Genomic DNA, 16,725 nt, shown 5'->3' with positions numbered 1-16,725 from the left:
AGGTCTTTCTCTTCCCTGAACAGTAAAACATAAACGTTCTGAGAAACCACACTTTGACGAATGGCTGCTACAATGAGCTCTAACCTAAATCTTCCTTGCTGCAGATTAAGCTCATTACTTGTCCTACCTTCAGTGGACATGGAGAACAATTGATCACTCTTCCCTTTCTAATAGCTTTTAACATATTTGAAACTGTTATCAGGACCCATCTCCCAGTCTTCTTTTCTCAAGACTATTCATACCCAGTTTCTTTTAATCTTTCCTCAGAGGTCAGGTTTTCTAAACCTTGTATCATTTTTGTTGCTCCCCTCTGGACTCTCCCCAGCTGAGGCCTCAACAGTGCAGAGTAGAGAAGAACAATTATTCCTCTATTTCAGGGTTTCTCAAACTTCATTGCACCATGACCCCCTTCTGACAACAAAAATTACTACCCCACCCTGGGGTGGGAGTGGGGAAGAGGGAACCGAAGCCTGAGCCTGCTGGAGCATCTCTGTCCCGGGCATGAGGGCCAATGCCTAAGTCCCACCAACTTGGATGCAGGGGCCCAAAGACCAAACACAAGAGCTTCAGTCCCAGGCAGGTGGCCTGTAATCTGAGCCCCACCACCCAGAGCTGAAGCCTTCAGGCTTCAACTCCAGGTGGTGAGACTCGGGCTTTGGCTCTAAACCTGAGCCTCAGCAAGTCTAACGCCAACCCTGGCGACCGCATTAAAATGGAATCGCGACCCACTTTGGGGTCCCAACCCACATATTGAGAACTGCAGCTGTATCTCATAACACTCCTGTTAATACACCCTAGAATGGTATTTGCTATTTTTGTAACTGCATTGCATTGATAGCTCATAGTTTGTGATCCACTGTAACCCTCAGATCCTTTTCAGCAGTACTACTGCCTAACCAGTTATTCCCCATTTTTTTAGATGTGCATTTGATTTTTTTTCCTTCCTAAGTGTAGTACTTGCACTTGTCTATTGATTGTCTTGATGATTTCAGACCAATTCTCCAATTTATCGAGGTTACTTTGAATTCTAATCCTGTCATAGAATATCAGGGTTAGAAGTAGGGTGACCAGGTGAAACTAAGAAAATATTGGGACCCATGGGGGATGCACGGGGGGATAGGCGGGAGAAGGCGTCCAGAGTTGCCAAAACTGCAATATCGGGACAAATGGCGTCCCGACCATGCATCGATCGGGACGTGGGACAAAGACCTAAAAATCGTGACAGTCCTGATTTTATCGGGATGTCTGGTCACCCTAGTTGGAAGGGACCTCAGGAAGTCATCTAGTCCAACCCCCTGCTCAAAGCAGGACTAATCCCCAACTAAATCATCCCAGCCAGGGCTTTGTCAAGCCTTACCTTAAAAACCTCTAAGGAAGGAGATTCCACCACTTCCATAGGTAACCCATTCCAGTGCTTCATGACCCTGCTAGTGAAAAAGTTTTTCCTAATATCCAACCTAAACCTCCCCCACTGCAACTTGAGACCATTACTTCTTGTTCTGTCATCTGCTACCACTGAGAACAGTCTAGATCCATCCTCTTTGGAACCCCCTTTTAGGTAGTTGAAAGCAGCTATTAAATCCCCCCTCTTTCTTCTCTTCTGCAGACTAAATCATCCCAGTTCCCTCAGCCTCTCCTCATAAATCATGTGCTCCAGCCCCCTAATCATTTTTGTTGCCCTCCGCTGGACGCTTTCCAATTTTTCCACATCCTCCTTGTAGCGTGGGGCGCAAAACTGGACGCGGTACTCCACATGAGGCCTCACCAATGCCGAATAGAGGGGAATGATCACGTTCCTTGATCTGCTGGCAATCCTCCTACTTATACATCCCAAAATGCCATTAGCCTTCTTGGCAACAAGGGCACACTGTTGACTCATATCCAGCTTCTCGTCCACTGTAACCCCTAGGTCCTTTTCTGCAGAACTGCTGTCTAGCCACTTGGTCCCGAGTCTGTAGCAGTGCATGGGATTCTTCAGTCTTAAGTGTAGGCTTTGCACTTGTCCTTGTTGAACCTCATCAGATTTCTTTTGGCCAAATCATCTAATTTGTCTAGGTCCCTCTGTATCCTAGTCCTACCCTACAGCGTATCTACCACTGCTCCCAGTTTAGTGTCATCTGCAAACTTGCTGAGGGTGTAATCCAGGCCATCCTACAGATCATTAATGAAGATATTGAACAAAACCAGCCCCAGGACCGACCCTTGGGGCACTCCGCTTGATACCGGCTGTCAACTAGACATGGAGCCATTGATTACTACCTGTTGAGCCCAATGATCTAGCCAGCTTTCTATCCACCTTATAGTCCGTCCATCCAGCCCATACTACTTTAACTTGCTGGCAAGAATATTGAGGGAGACCATATCAAAAGCTTTGCTAAAGTCAAGGAATAACACGGCCACTTCTTTCCCCTCATCCACAGAGCCAGTTATCTCATCATAGAAGGCAATTAGGTTAGACAGACATGACTTGCCCTTGGTGAATCCATGCTGACTGTTCGTGATCACTTTCCTCTCCTCTTAGTGCTTCAGAATTGATTCCTTGAGGACCGGCTTCATGATTTTTCCAGGGACTGAGGTGAGGCTGACTGGATCCCCGGATCCTCCTCCTTCCCTTTTTTAAAGATGGGCACTACACTAGCCTTTTTTCCAGTCATCCGGGACCTCCCCCGATAGCCATATGTTTTCAAAGATAATGGCCAATGGTTCTGCCAACTCCTTTAGCACCCTCGGATGCAGTGCATCTGGTCCCATGGACTTGTGCTCGTCTAGCTTTTCTAAATAGTCTTGAATCACTTCTTTCTTCAGAGGGCTGGTCAGTTCCTCCCCACACTGTGCTGCCCAGTGCAGTAATCTGGGAGCTGACCTTGTTCGTGAAGACAGAGGCAAAAAAAGCATTGAGTACATTAGCTTTTTCTACATCCTCTGTCACTAGGTTGCCTCCCCTGTTCAGAAAGCGGGCCACACTTTCCTTGACCACCTACTTGTTGCTAACATACCTGAAGAAGCTCTCCTTGTTACTCTTAACATCCCTTGCTAGCTGCAACTCCAAGTGTGATTTGGCCTTTCTGATTTCACTCCTGCATGCCTGAGCGATATTTTTATACTCCTCCCTGGTCATTTGTCCAATCTTCCACTTCTTGTAAGCTTCTTTTTTGTGTTTAAGATCAGCAAGGATTTCACTGTTAAGCCAAGCTAGTCACCTGCCATATTGACTATACTTTCTACACATCAGGATGGTTTGTTCCTGCAACCTCAATAAGGATTCTTTAAAATACAGCCAGATATCAAGGTGATTGAAGTTCCACATTAGAACCAGGGCCTGTGATCTAGTAACTTCTGTTAGTTGCCAGAAGAAAGCCTCATCCACCTCATCCCCCTGGTCTGGTGGTCTTTAGCAGACTCCCACCACAACATCACCCTTGTTTCTCACGCTTCTAAACTTTAATCCAGAGATTCTCAGGTTTTTCTGCAGTTTCCTGCCGGAGCTCTGAGCAGTCATACTGCTCTCTTATGTACAATGCAACTCCCCTACCTTTTCTGTCCTGCCTGTCCTTCCTGAACAGTTCATATCCATCCATGACAGTACTCCAGTCCTGTGAGTTATCCCACCAGGTCTCTGTTAATTCAATCACATCATAATTCCTTGACTGTGCCAGGACTTCCGGTTCTCCCTGTGTGTTTCCCAGGCTTCTTGCTTTTTGTGTATAGGCACTTAAGATAACTCGCTGATCGTCCTGCTTTCTCATTATGAGGCAGGAGTCCTCCTCTCTTGCGCTCCCCTGCTCGCGTTTCCTCCTGGTATCCCACTTACCTCACGGCTTTGGTCTCCTTCCCCCTTGAACGTAGTTTAAAGCCCTCCTCACTAGGTTAGCCAGCCTGCTTGTGAAGATGCTCTTCCCTCTCCATTAGGTGGAGTCCATCTCTGCCTAGCAATCCTGTCCTCCAAAGTGTTTGCAATCTCCCATTTTAGTGTCATCTGCACATGTTATAAGCATGGTCTCCACACCATTATCCAAGTCATTAATGAAAATGTTGAATAGTATTGGACCCAGGACAGACTCCTGCAGGACTCCACTGGATACATCCTCCCAATTTGACAGCAAATTATTTATAACTACTCTTAGAACAGTTTTTCAACCAACTGTGCACCTACCTTATAGTATTTCATCTAGACCACATTTCTCTAGTTTCTTACAAGAATGTCACACAAGACCATGTCAGTAGCTTTATTAAAAATCAAGATATATCCTGTCTACTGGTTATCCTCCTCCTTCCCACTCCCCTCATCCCCCCGCCCCGTAATCCATTAGGACAGTAACCCTGTCAAGGAAGGACGTTGATTTGGCATAATTTGTTCTGAAAAATCCATGTTGACTATTATCCTCTAGGTGCTTACAAATTGATTGTTTAATAATTTGTTCCAGTATCTTTCAAGGTATCCAAGTGAGGCTGACTAGTCTATAATTCCCCAGGTCCTCTTTGTTCCTATTTTTAAAGATATAGGTATTGTATTTGCTCTTCTCCTTCACTCTGGGACCTTACTTGTCCTCCATGAGTTCCTAAAAATAATTGCTAATGGTTCTGAGATTGTTTCAGACAGTTCCTTCATTACGCTAGGGTAAATTTCATCAGACCCTGCCAGCTTAACTACATCTAACTTATCTTTAACCCATTTTTTCCCTATGCTAGCTTGTGTTCCATCCCCCTTGTTGTTAATGTTAATTATGTTAAGCATCTGGTCAAAATTAACTTTTTTTTTTTTTAAGTGAATACTGAAACCAAATCGGCATTAAACACCTTAGTCTGCTTGATGTCATCCATTATTAGGTCTCCTTCCTGCTAGGTAGAGGACCTTCATTTTCCTCCGTCTTTCTTTTTCTATAAATACATTAGGAAACTCTTCTTCTTGCCTTTTTATGTTCCTTGCTAGGTGTAACTCATTTTGTGCCTTAGCTTTTCTGATTTTGTGCCTGTGTTCTTGTGGTATCTTTTTTTTTTTTTTATACTCATCCTTAGCAATCTATGAACATTTGTAGGATTCCTCTTTGATTTTCAGTTATTAAAGAACTATATTGATTTCTTACTATTTTTTTCATCTTTCCTTCACTCCTGGATAGTTTGCTGATGTGCCTTTAATATTGTCTCTTTGAGAAACTGCTAACTGTCCTGAACTGCTTTTTTCCTTAGATTTTCTTCCCAGAGGATCTTACCTACTAGTCTCTGAGTTTAAAATCTGCATTTTTGAAGTCTGTTGTTGTTCTGCTGCTCTCACTCCTTCCTTTCCTCAAAATCATGAACGCTATCATTTCATGCTTTCTTTCATCCAAACTCCTCCCTTCCACCTGCAGATTTGCAACCAATTCCTCCCTGTTGCTCAGAATCAAAACTAAAATGGGTGCCCCCTAGGTTGTTACTTTCACTTCCTGAAACAAAAAGGTGCCCCCAACACATTCCAAGAATTTACTGAATGTTTTATGTTTTGCCACATTGATTTTTCTAACAGATATCTGGGTAGTTCCCCATTTTGTGTTTTGGAAATTTTGTTTGTTCTAGAGATGCCTCATCCTTCATCTCCAGATTTGGAGGCCTTGCCTTGACATCGCTCCCTTTTTTCTCCCTCCATTTCAATTTCAGAATGTTTTAGTAGAAAATGTTGAAATCAAACAATTCAATATTTCTGAATCACATTTTTTAGAAATGTCTGTTCTGGAACTCCCCCCCCCCCCCAAAGTAAATTTGTGTCCAGATTTGGGACAAATCAAAAGTTGAAATGTTAGAATTTCCTTTGGGACAGAAATTCTGAATTTCCTTTGGCTTTGCTTAGTATTTATTGCTGAAATTTTATTCCTGGTCTCTTGTTCACTGGGGTAAGGGGTTACACTGATATAACTACACTGATGTACTAGGGTAGACTGTACCAGTGCAAGTCAGTTTTCACACTGGTGTAGTGTATCTGTAATAGGAGTTTGAACTTGTTTAGCTACATTGGTATAGCTACATGAGTGCAAAAAATGCATTGTAGACTAACCTTAAGAGAAGTCTCATTCTAGAATGTAATCAGTCAGCTAGTTTACTAGCTTTCACCTCTGAGCCTAGGTCTCAAGGACAATCTGTGAACATATGCTGTTCGAGGCAAATATATTCTTAACGGCTGTAACACTCAGGCTATTCTGTTGTTGGTTATTTGGTTTTTAACCTTTATTTCTGCAAATACAGGTGTGCGGGATATCCATGCAGACCATGCAGCCAGTCACATTGGGAAAGCACAAGGCATTGTCACCTGTTTAAGAGCAACTCCTTATCATAGTAAAAGACAAAAGGTCTTTCTTCCTATGGACATTTGTATGTTGGTAAGAAAGTATAGACCGGGAACAAACAATATAGTATTTCTAACTACATCTCTCGGCTTTAGATATATAGTCTTTTCTGTTAGTCCAGAAAGTAAATGTCAAAGAGCCTAGTTGCTATTAGTAGAAGGTTCGTTTCCTGTGGCTTGCAGTACCCCCAGCATGCTCTTTCAGTGACAGGGCTTGTCTTGGTCTTGTTGCTTTGCTTCCTTTGGGAGGTCTGATTAGAGTGATATTTATTTATTTTAGTGCTAGCTCACTGCATTTTTTTTTTTTTTTTATTAAATCCAGTAGCATTTTAGGATTTTTCTTCATGTGCAGAAATGCACATGGAATGAAAGTCAGTTCTTTCCTCCCAGCCCTAAATTTTCTAGTGTTGGTCCCTTTGTTTCCGAATGAGCTCCTTAGCCTTCTTTTTGTTGTGCTGTGGTCATACTCTTGCTTTTTCTGTGCAACTCAATAGTAACTACAAGTATTTGCTCGCTCATTGCTATAGCACATAGGGTCTAGTTGTACAATTTGAGAGAACACCTAACTGGCTTTGGAATTCAGCAGCCCTTACACGAACAGGTAATTGTCAGTCACACAAGGATTAAAACACAAGTTTCCCATTAATGTTCATGTGAGTCTGTGGCTAAATCTATAGGCATAGCATTGAATATTTATTTATTTAATAATTTCTGTTTGCATTTTCAAATTATGACATTCTCATTGCTCTTATATAAATCCATCTAATTGTGGCACTGCTTACGGCACATGCACTAGTCTTTTATGAATATCATTTAAATGTGAATTAATATCCTTGATATTATATTAATTTGGGTTGTTTTGTGTAGAATAATGAAGAGCTCCAAATTTGGTAACCTTTGGCTTTGCTTTCCTCCTAGGTCAGTATTATGTGAATGGTACAGAAGCATAAAATGGCTGATATGTCGATCTCAAACAGTAACTCATGATGGGGGCTGGTTAGGGCCTTCCAACTTTCACACCTTTTGTTTCAATATAACTTAATATCATATACCTATGTACACAAACACACACCCACACAGAATTGTGCTTGTCCTTGCCCTCACAGCCACGCATGTGACTATATGAAACTTTTCAGTCATCAGTGGGTGTAGAAGATGGGTGCAAAGGTAGATTGAGTGTTACAGAGACGAGGTATCTTGGCAGCTAGTCAGAGTCACCAGATTACTCTTGAATCTGTGTCCTCTGTGTGGCTTTGTCTTCACTATAAAATTTTACCAAGTTCAATCAGCCTTGTGAATAAATTAAGTTAGCTGACATGATGCTGAACAAAACTCGTCTTAGTCTGCATTAACCATGGTCACCATTGTATCACCTAATTCAATTCTCAATAAGTGTTCAAACATGGTACCATTTTGTAGAATAGACTAGCCCTATGACAATACCTTTCTTCATGGACCAAACAGCTATTTTTCAGGTTAATCTGTAACTTTTTCCTTTACCCTGCATAGCCTCAGGAGGTGGTGGTGGTGGTGGTGTTTTTTTAGCTTGACATGCAAGAAGTTGATTTAAGATTACCAGAATTTAAATTCTAGCTCCGTTATCCCTAGTTACTACAAAGTATTCAGAGAGTCAGTTTATGCAAAGACTGAGTTAATTACTCTTTCCTGTCTTTTCCTTCACTGAGCTTTGCTTCCTACTGACTACTTTAAAAACATGCATAAACGTTTTTCAGATTTTTATTGTAGTCTGGCTGCCAGGCAGGCTTCTGGCTTTCCTACTCTCTTGATAATCAGAAACGTGTGTTTTGTTTTTTGCTCTTCACTCTCAGCATGGAGTTTCGCAAGAAGATTTCATAAGAGCCAATCGAGAGAAAAATCTGAGAGATGTAATTTACAACATTGCCAGCCAGGCACACGTTCATCTAGAACATGTAAGCTTCCTCTTTTCTTGTTAATAGCATATAATCAATTTTAATGTTAAGAAGTGTTGTCAGAATGTGGTCTTAGATGGTGCGTCTAGTTGGGCACCTTATTTTGTATCAAATATTTTAAAAACACTTTTACCTTCATGTAGAAGTTCAATCTCCCATCTCCTGTTCAGTTGTGGGCGCCTATGCTGAAAGTGATCAGAAAGGTGCAGATTGCAATTACTTTGAGGAGTACAGCCTTGTAGTGTTAAACTGATTGGTCCTTTTGAGTTGGAGAATAAACACACCAAAAAACTTATTCTAAAACAATAAAATAATTTTTCAATGGAGGTTCTCTTTGTCGTAACACATTTGCATGAATTTTTCTATTTTGAGTGACAGCTGTATGTGTGTATAACTACTGATTGAAAGCTTTTGCACATACAGTAGAACCTCAGTTATGAACACCTCAGGAATGGAGGTTGTTCATAACTCTGAACAAAATGTTTTGGTTGTTCTTTCAAAAATGTACAACTGAATATTAACTTAATACAGCTTTGAAACTTTACTATGCAGAAGAAAAATGCTGCTTTTAACCATCTTAATTTAAATGAAACAAGCACAGAAAGTTTCCTTACCTTGTCAAATCTTTTTTAAACGTTCTGGTTTTTTAGTAGTTTGTGTAACACAGTGCTGTACTGTATTTGCATTTTTTTTAATTTATTTTTTTGGTGTCTGCTGCTGCCTGATTGTGTACTTCTAGTTCCAAATGAGGTGTGTGGTTGACTGGTCAGTTCGTAACTCTAGTGTTCATAACTTGGAGGTTCTGTTTTATGTCATTATGAGATGTAGGATATGCAAGGGCGTGCCTGCACAGATCAGATTCCAGGATCACAGCCACTGACTGTGTACATGAGTTACTTTGTGTATTTTGGACATAGGTGCAATAATTATTAGGCATTCAGATTTTGCCTATAAGTGCCAAACTTTTTTTTTCCTTGAAAACTACCTACTATATGCATAGTGAGCTACACCAGCAATGTGTCCCTAGTTTTGTTTTTGCCCCAAGCCAGTCTGTTTGGGATCACAGTTTCAAACTTCAGTATTTGTGCAACGGCTTTATCAAAGGTGGTTGTTCACATGGATCAATTAGTGGATCTGAACTTAAGAAGCTACACTGAGACCTATTCCTTACCTCTCTGCTATAAGTATTGAAAAGAAAACATACGGGCTATGCTTATAAAAGCACGTTGGTACATAAAAACTACATTAAAAGAACATTAAGGTGCAAAGACAAGCTTTCAAAAGTTAAATGCCAGAATTAAGGTTGCCTGTGCAACCTTAGTTTATCTCCCTTGTGCTTATGCATTGTAATATTCTTTAATTACATAATTATATATATTTTTTTCCCCACAGCATTCCTGTCTCATTTAATTAATGGGTCTTCAATATTTCTTTTTATCCTTCACAGGTGGCGTGTGTCACCAGGCCTTATTTAACACATACTGCACTAACTACAAAATTATTAACTCCCTAATGGGAATTTTTATGGTGCTCTCACTATAATATCTGAATGCATCACAATATCTCTGTGAGGAGGAGGAGGAGATGATGATGGTGATGATTGATGATTATTTTTTACAGCTGGGCAACAGAGGCACATAAAAATTAAAGTCAAAATTGTCAAGTGTCCATTAATTTTGGGTACCCAATTTGAAACACCTAGGTCTTGATTTTTCAGAATGTTTGGTATTTATAGCACTTAGTGTTCAAAGCACATCTCAAACTAACTTCAGTTCCAGTTGTGAGTGCTTCAGCAAATTTGGCCCCAGATTTGATCTCATTGGGCACCCTGAAAATGAAGAACGTGCAGTTAGTGGCCAGCTGTGAAAAATTTGGTGTAAGTGACTTGCCCGGTGTTGCATAGGAACTCTGCAGCAGAGGCAGGGATAGAATCCAGTTTTTCACAGTGGCATTCTACTTCCTTAAGCATGAGACCATCCTTTCTCTTCCTGCAGTCATCTGCCTCATTCACTACACATCTTCTGACTTCTGTATCATGGGTGCTGAATAAAGCAGGGGTTCTGTAGAAAAAACAGTATGTGATCATGTAATTATACACTGATCATAATCAAACACACAAGGGGGGCAAATTAAGGTTGTGTGGGCATTTCCTAACGTTTGCGTGCTTGACTTTGCAACCTTAACATTCTTCTTAGGATTTTTTTGAATATAATTTCCTAATTTAAAAAAAAAAATTCACCCCAAGGATTGTACCATATAGAATCATGTTGACCTCCACTTTGCGTCATCAGCATGGTTCAGCTCTCATTCTGGGATCCCTACACTGGAGGGCTGGGGCAAGCTCGGCATATTGATCCCAAAATGTGGCCTTATGTGTCTGAAAATTCAGCTCATCATCCCAAGCTGCATTAGGATGCAATCCCATCAGCTAGTGCACCTTTCTTGGGCCCAGAAGCAGTGTTCCACTGCTTGCCAGCTGCTCTATGAACACCACCAACAATCTTGAATGGGTCTCACTATGTCCTAAAGCAATCTGCCCACCAGGAAATTGTCATATTCCTCGCGGCTCTTCTTGCGGCTCTGCAGATATTGGAGGATCATGCATCCTGTGCATGCAATGCTTTTGACAATATCGCAAACTCTGTAGTTCTGTCAGAGACACAGACGGTGACAAGCACCCTGTAGTTCCAGACACACTGCATGACTTGTCTGTGGCCCACTGTACATTGCACTGTCTTTTTGGGAAGTTTTGGCACTGGATGGGGGCAAATTGTATCCTGGCATACTTACCCGTAGTGCACTGCACTGTGCATCGACAGACACTCCTTGTGAGTATACGTACCGCCAACACAAGGAGTCGGGTATGTACGTTCACAAGCTATATAACAACTGTGGTGGCTTTATGCCAACGTAACTTGTGCTGGCAAGTTTTGTAGTGTAGACATGCCCTAAGCGATGTGATATGCTCATGCAATGACAGTTACTGCAAATACTCGGGTTTCAGAGTAGCAGCCGTGTTAGTCTGTATTTGCAAAAAGAAAAGGAGTACTTGTGGCACCGTAGAGACTAACAAATTTATTAGAGCATAAGCTTTCGTGAGCTACAGCTCACTTCATCGGATGTATTCGGTGGAAAGCTCATGAAAGCTTATGCTCTAATAAATTTGTTAGTCTCTACGGTGCCACAAGTACTCCTTTTCTTTTTGCAAATACTCAGGGAATGTTAAATTTATAACCAGTAGAGGGCAAAATAAGCTAGTGAAGAAAGGGCTTTTCTTTAAAAGCTTTGACTAAAATACAATGAAAACAATCAAAACTGTATTGAATACAAGTGAAAGTCCTGTTGCAAAGGCAGTCCCCTTTTAACAATCTTAAGTCCTGCTGACACTTCTTTCCCCCCCCCCCCTTAAAATATAGTTCTATTCTGAAATGTAACTCTGGAAAGATGGCTTCTGTTGGTTCTTTGTATGTTTGTTTCTCAATTGCTCGACATAAAATGTGCTCAGTTTACCAAGCAAAAAGATGTTTTTCTGTCAGCCTTGCAAGACATGGGAAAGTCAAGCTGGATCCTTTTCTGGTTCGTGCATTATGAACAATAAATATAACCCAACAAAAGTGTATTGTAGGTTTAGTTAAGGGTTAAAACCTCAAAGGTTAAAATAAAAAATCCTGCTCTTTGGAATATTTAAGGGATATTCCTTTCAGTTGAGGGCTGTTAAAGCTGTAGTTCAAGATTCAGCCTATTACTATTCCATTCTGTTTGTCCAGTTCTCCAGAGGGCTGTTTAGAAAAAACAAGGAATTCAGTAATTGGTATTCTTGCTATTTTTAAAGCTAAAAAAGCAGAAAAAAATGTTTTTGGAAAAAATATTGATCCTGTATTTATAAATAAAGAAATATTAAAGGATGATTTTTTCTTTGTGGTTTATTTTTTAGGTTCAATGAGCTGTACACCTTGATTTAAAAATAATGCAGCTGTAGTTTATGCTCCAGTCCTGCAGTCAGATCTGTCGTCTCAGACCCCTACAGCCATGCAGAGCCCCATAGAAATCAGTGGGGCTTTGCCCAGACTGAGGGGTCTGAGCTAGTGGATCTGATTGCAGCATTGGAACCCAAGACTATGTCTACACTACAGATGCTATAGCTACAGTGCTGCAGCTGTTCTGTGGGGGTGCCACAGTATAGATACTTGATACAGTGAGGGAAGTGGTTTTTCCATTGCTGTAGTTACAGCTGGTAGTTAGGTTGATGGAAGAATTTTTCCGATGACCTAGTGGTGTCTACACTTAGGCGTAGGTTGGCTCTGTCTCTCTTAAGGGTGTGAATTTTTTGTACCGCTGAGTGACATAGCTAGGTCAACTTATGTTTTTGGCATAGACCAGCCCTAAGTTATTTAATTATGATGTGGAGACCAGAAGTCAGCCCCCCTCATACATTGCTAACAGGAATAAAAGTAGTAAAACCATATTTCTTATATTAAACAAGCAGAACACATGGGGAGCAGATCTGTGGAATAAAAATATACCATTTTTTATATACCAAAAATATACCAAATTTACGTAGTAAATTTTCTGATTATACCTACAGTTTAAGGCTGCGAAAAGGCACAGGAATGGTAACGTGCATCTCACAATATTAGACACTTGGTTTTGTAATTACTTCTATATATGCTGAAGGATGGTGCTTGGTTTTTTTATTTAATGAAAGTTGTACCTTCATTGCAGTATATTCAAATGAGAGAGATTCAAGCTCATGATAAATTTTGCCAGTTTAAGCCATAAAACTCAGTATTTGAAGTTCACTTTGATCTGGTAACTTCCCTACGTAATAATTTTTTTTTCCTTCTCCTTTCAGGCTAGGTCCTTCAGTAAAAATGTTCCTTCCAAAGCATTTCCTGCCTTTCTCTATACAGTAAGTGTGATAACAGTGCACTCCAAGTGGTGGAGTAATTTGTGTTCCGTTTGTTTATGAACGGTAATGCACCAAGTTAATTGTTAATTAGTAGTAGTTTTTTATTTCAATGGCAGTTCTGGGTGCATAATATATCTGAAATTATGCAACCAATTTAGGTGCCTAAATATAGATTCAGGTGTCTAACTGCCCAATAGTTTTATTTTCTATTTTTAAGGGCGAAATTTCTCAAAATGGTTTCCATGTATTCATAGACTATCAAAAATGGTTTAGATACTTTATAAAATAATATTGCATATGCTGCTGTTTGTATCTGATGTACACAAATAGCCATTATACATACTAAACCTTTTTTTCTTTTCTAGGTTGCTTTAGAGGATTATTTATATAAAATACAGAAAGTAGATTTCGACATATTCCATCCAAGCTTACATAAGAAGAGCACGTTACTACCATTGTATTTATATATTAGATCCTGGAAAAAAAAATATTAAAAATAGACTTAACGTGTCAGACTGAGTACTGCTTTTTTTAAACTGATAATTTTATAGAAATGTTTTTGTTAAGTAAATAACTTTGTTATACATTCTGTGAACTTTTCTTGATTGGAAGTAATACATGAGCATTACCTGTAGCTATTAGCTTCCTGATCATAGGAAAAGCTTGTTCTTGTCAGTAAATTAGGCAGATGTGATTTGGTGCAGACATAAAGAGTGGATATGAACTGTTCTAAGGTTACTCTTGTAGTCATTTTTTTGTAATAACACTTGAAGCCAAATTTTACTTGGGCTAATACCCCATTAATATTATTTATTATTTATTCCTGGCAGCATACTCTATCTGCTAAATGCTTTCCTAACATAAAAGAAGATCTAATTCCTGCTCAAAGGAGCTTACAATTGATACTCTGGTATTCAGCTAAGCAACATTATTTAGTATTTTACAAATTACACATTACACAAAGTAACATTGCTTGTGTATGCATTGGTTTGATGGCACCATCACTGAAATCCTTCTCAGTGCCTTCATCTTGTCCCCAGGTCCTTGCTCTTTAGTCCCTACATGGGCAGATACCTGCTTCTGAGAGATGCTGGATGTTCACACTTCCAACTCTCGATGGAGCCACTCCATATTTCAGTGGGAATTGTTAGGTGCTCAGCATCTCTAAAGATAACACCCTAAATGCTCAATACTTCTGATATTTGTTTTCTTTCATAAAATCAGGCTTCCTAATGTCCATTTTTGTTTGTTGGGCAAATCCTATAGTTTCCTTTGCTGTCATCCTTTCCTGTTGCATAGATATTTTCCATTTAGAGGTGTGGTGTTTTTTGTTGTTGTTGTTTTAAAATCAGGAATAATCTCCCCAGATGCTTGGTTGCGTAACAAGATCCTGTGTTTTTTATTGCACAGTGCTACATAAGGAATTTCTGAGAGCATGAGCTTTTTCTATCACAGGATCTGTTACTATGGAGGAAACTTTGGGAATCCAGTATTAAACATTTAAAACAATTCCATTCAATGAAAGACTAAAGCTGTGCTTCTTACCTTGATTCTTTTTCAATGATGCAGGTATTTATCAGGTCTTGCAGTTCACTATTTCCAAATAAGAAATTTCTCTTTGAAGCAAAAAGAAAAGGAGTACTTGTGGCACCTTAAAGACTAACAAATTTATTAGAGCATAAGCTTTCGTGAGCTACAGCTCACTTCATCGGATGCATTTCAGTTTCTTTCAGGACTTTCTCTTGACTCTGTATTCTGTGTTGTTAAAAATGCAGTAAGCAAAGTTGGCATGAAAGTAAAAGGGCATCTTGGGCATTATGCCGTCATGTATGAATACACTTCCATCCAGGTCTAGAAGTCAGGAAATCTTAAAGGCTCAGTATTGTGATCACCATCCCTTCAGTCAACTGTTGTAGCTCATCACTGCTGTTTCTTGAATCTGCCAAAAGGGTCTGCTTAAAAAAATAGTTACCGTTGCCACCACAGTGCTCCCTAATGTGCTACTAACAGGCCAGCTACACATTTTCTCTGATTTGTTGTTTTTTTTTATAGAAAGCATTACAATTGGCTCATCGTGCAATTGGTCCACAGCTGTCTTCCTAGCATGCTGAGTCAGGGCAATAGAAGCAGCCCTTTCTGTCTTTCATTAAGAGGAGTCTCTCTAGAAAGTTGAAATGCAGCAGAAAACTGATACAGTAACTTTGCTGAGTGGGAGAAGATGGGAAAAACCCTGCAGTATAGCTAACATATAAGTTGTTAAAACTCTGCTCTGCTTCCACGCCACGAGGTCAATGCCTTGCTCCAGTGCTGGATTTGAGGAGAGTTGACTGCCATAGCCACAGAAGAATCAACCAAAGGGCTGATCTGTGCTAATGTCAGTAACCATGTGGTATAGTGAATGGCTAGTATACTGGTAGAGAAAGTTTGTGAGCGCATTAGTAAAAAGGGTATGGAATAAATAAATCAGTTACTGCTCTGTTTGGTCACATGACAGTTTATGATGACCACAGAGAATAAAGCAACATGCTGACTCACAAATTGCATTTTATTCATAAAATTTATTTTATCACCTGTATATGCTTTAGGAGACCATTCTCCCCTTTCATGTGCATGCATAACTCTGGTTTTAGGAATGAGGTGTGTGCATAGAGTTGAGACTATGCCCTAAAATAATTTAAATACCTCTCAACCTCAGTACAGATCTTAATTTGCCAATGCCCCACCTTGTCATCTCATCTTATTGCTTGTAATCATGGCCATCAGAATTGGGGACTGAAACTAAATCTTTTTTCCTTATATAATTTAAATTAATCCCACATTTGGGGGATTAATTTATTCTATTTTTAGTCTTATTCTGGATCTCTCACTTAAATATTTTCTCATATTTATGCACTTCCTGAGAGAGACGAACAACCAGCTGATTTGGTGTTGGTACTTCAGTAGACTAATTCCGGGACATTTTCAAAGGCACAAATAGTGATAACTGCCATTAGTACCTTTGAAAAACTCTTCCATTGCCTGTTGACTAGTTAGCATAAAATGACTGATCTGTTTGCTCAAATTCTGTTTTGATTGTGGAAGTGAAGGGTATGAAAGCAATAGGTTGCATGTCTTTCTTTTGATGGCTGCAAAAATTAATCTGCTGATCATATAATTTATTCTTAGAGGGCCCAGTCATAGAATCATAGGACTGGAAGGGAACTCAGTAGGCCATCTAGTCCAGTCCCCTGCACTCAAGGCAGGATAACATAATAATTAGACCATTTCTGACAGATGTGTCTAACCTGTTCTTAGAAACCTCCAATGATGGAATTTCCACAACCTCCCTAGGCCATTTGTTTAACCACCCTGACAGGAAGATTTTCCTAATGTCCAACCTAGACCACCTTGGCTACAATCTAAGCCCATTGTTTCTTGTCCTATCCTCAGAGGTTAAGGAGAACAATTTTTCACCCTCTTCCTTGCAACAACCTTTTATGTACTTGAAAACTGTTACATCCCTCCTCAGTCTTCTCTTCTCCAGACTAAACAAACCCATTTTTGTTCAATCTTTCCTCATGGGTCATGTT

General features: G+C 39.9%; 1 protein-coding gene across 4 annotated transcripts in view; it reads left to right on the top strand.

The window, feature by feature from the left end:
- NDUFAF6 (NADH:ubiquinone oxidoreductase complex assembly factor 6) overlaps positions 1 to 13,669 on the top strand; it is a 30,475-nt gene extending 16,806 nt beyond the window's left edge. For 3 of the 4 annotated variants that reach the window (XM_038389460.2, XM_043507579.1, XM_038389461.2), the window contains 4 exons: positions 6,217 to 6,350; positions 8,146 to 8,247; positions 13,100 to 13,156; positions 13,522 to 13,669. In XM_038389460.2, coding sequence (XP_038245388.1) covers positions 6,217 to 6,350; positions 8,146 to 8,247; positions 13,100 to 13,156; positions 13,522 to 13,650 — 422 coding nt within the window. In that variant the 3' untranslated portion in view covers positions 13,651 to 13,669. Of the gene's footprint in view, positions 1 to 6,216; positions 6,351 to 8,145; positions 8,248 to 12,181; positions 12,765 to 13,099; positions 13,157 to 13,521 lie in introns of those variants that run through there. The other variant, XM_043507578.1, reaches the window with a different exon arrangement.
- The last annotated feature ends 3,056 nt before the right edge of the window (positions 13,670 to 16,725 follow it).

Source organism: Dermochelys coriacea, chromosome 2 (assembly GCF_009764565.3).
Source record: "Dermochelys coriacea isolate rDerCor1 chromosome 2, rDerCor1.pri.v4, whole genome shotgun sequence".
In the NCBI taxonomy this organism is placed as follows: domain Eukaryota; kingdom Metazoa; phylum Chordata; order Testudines; family Dermochelyidae; genus Dermochelys; species Dermochelys coriacea.
This window is presented reverse-complemented; position numbering and strand designations above follow the sequence as displayed.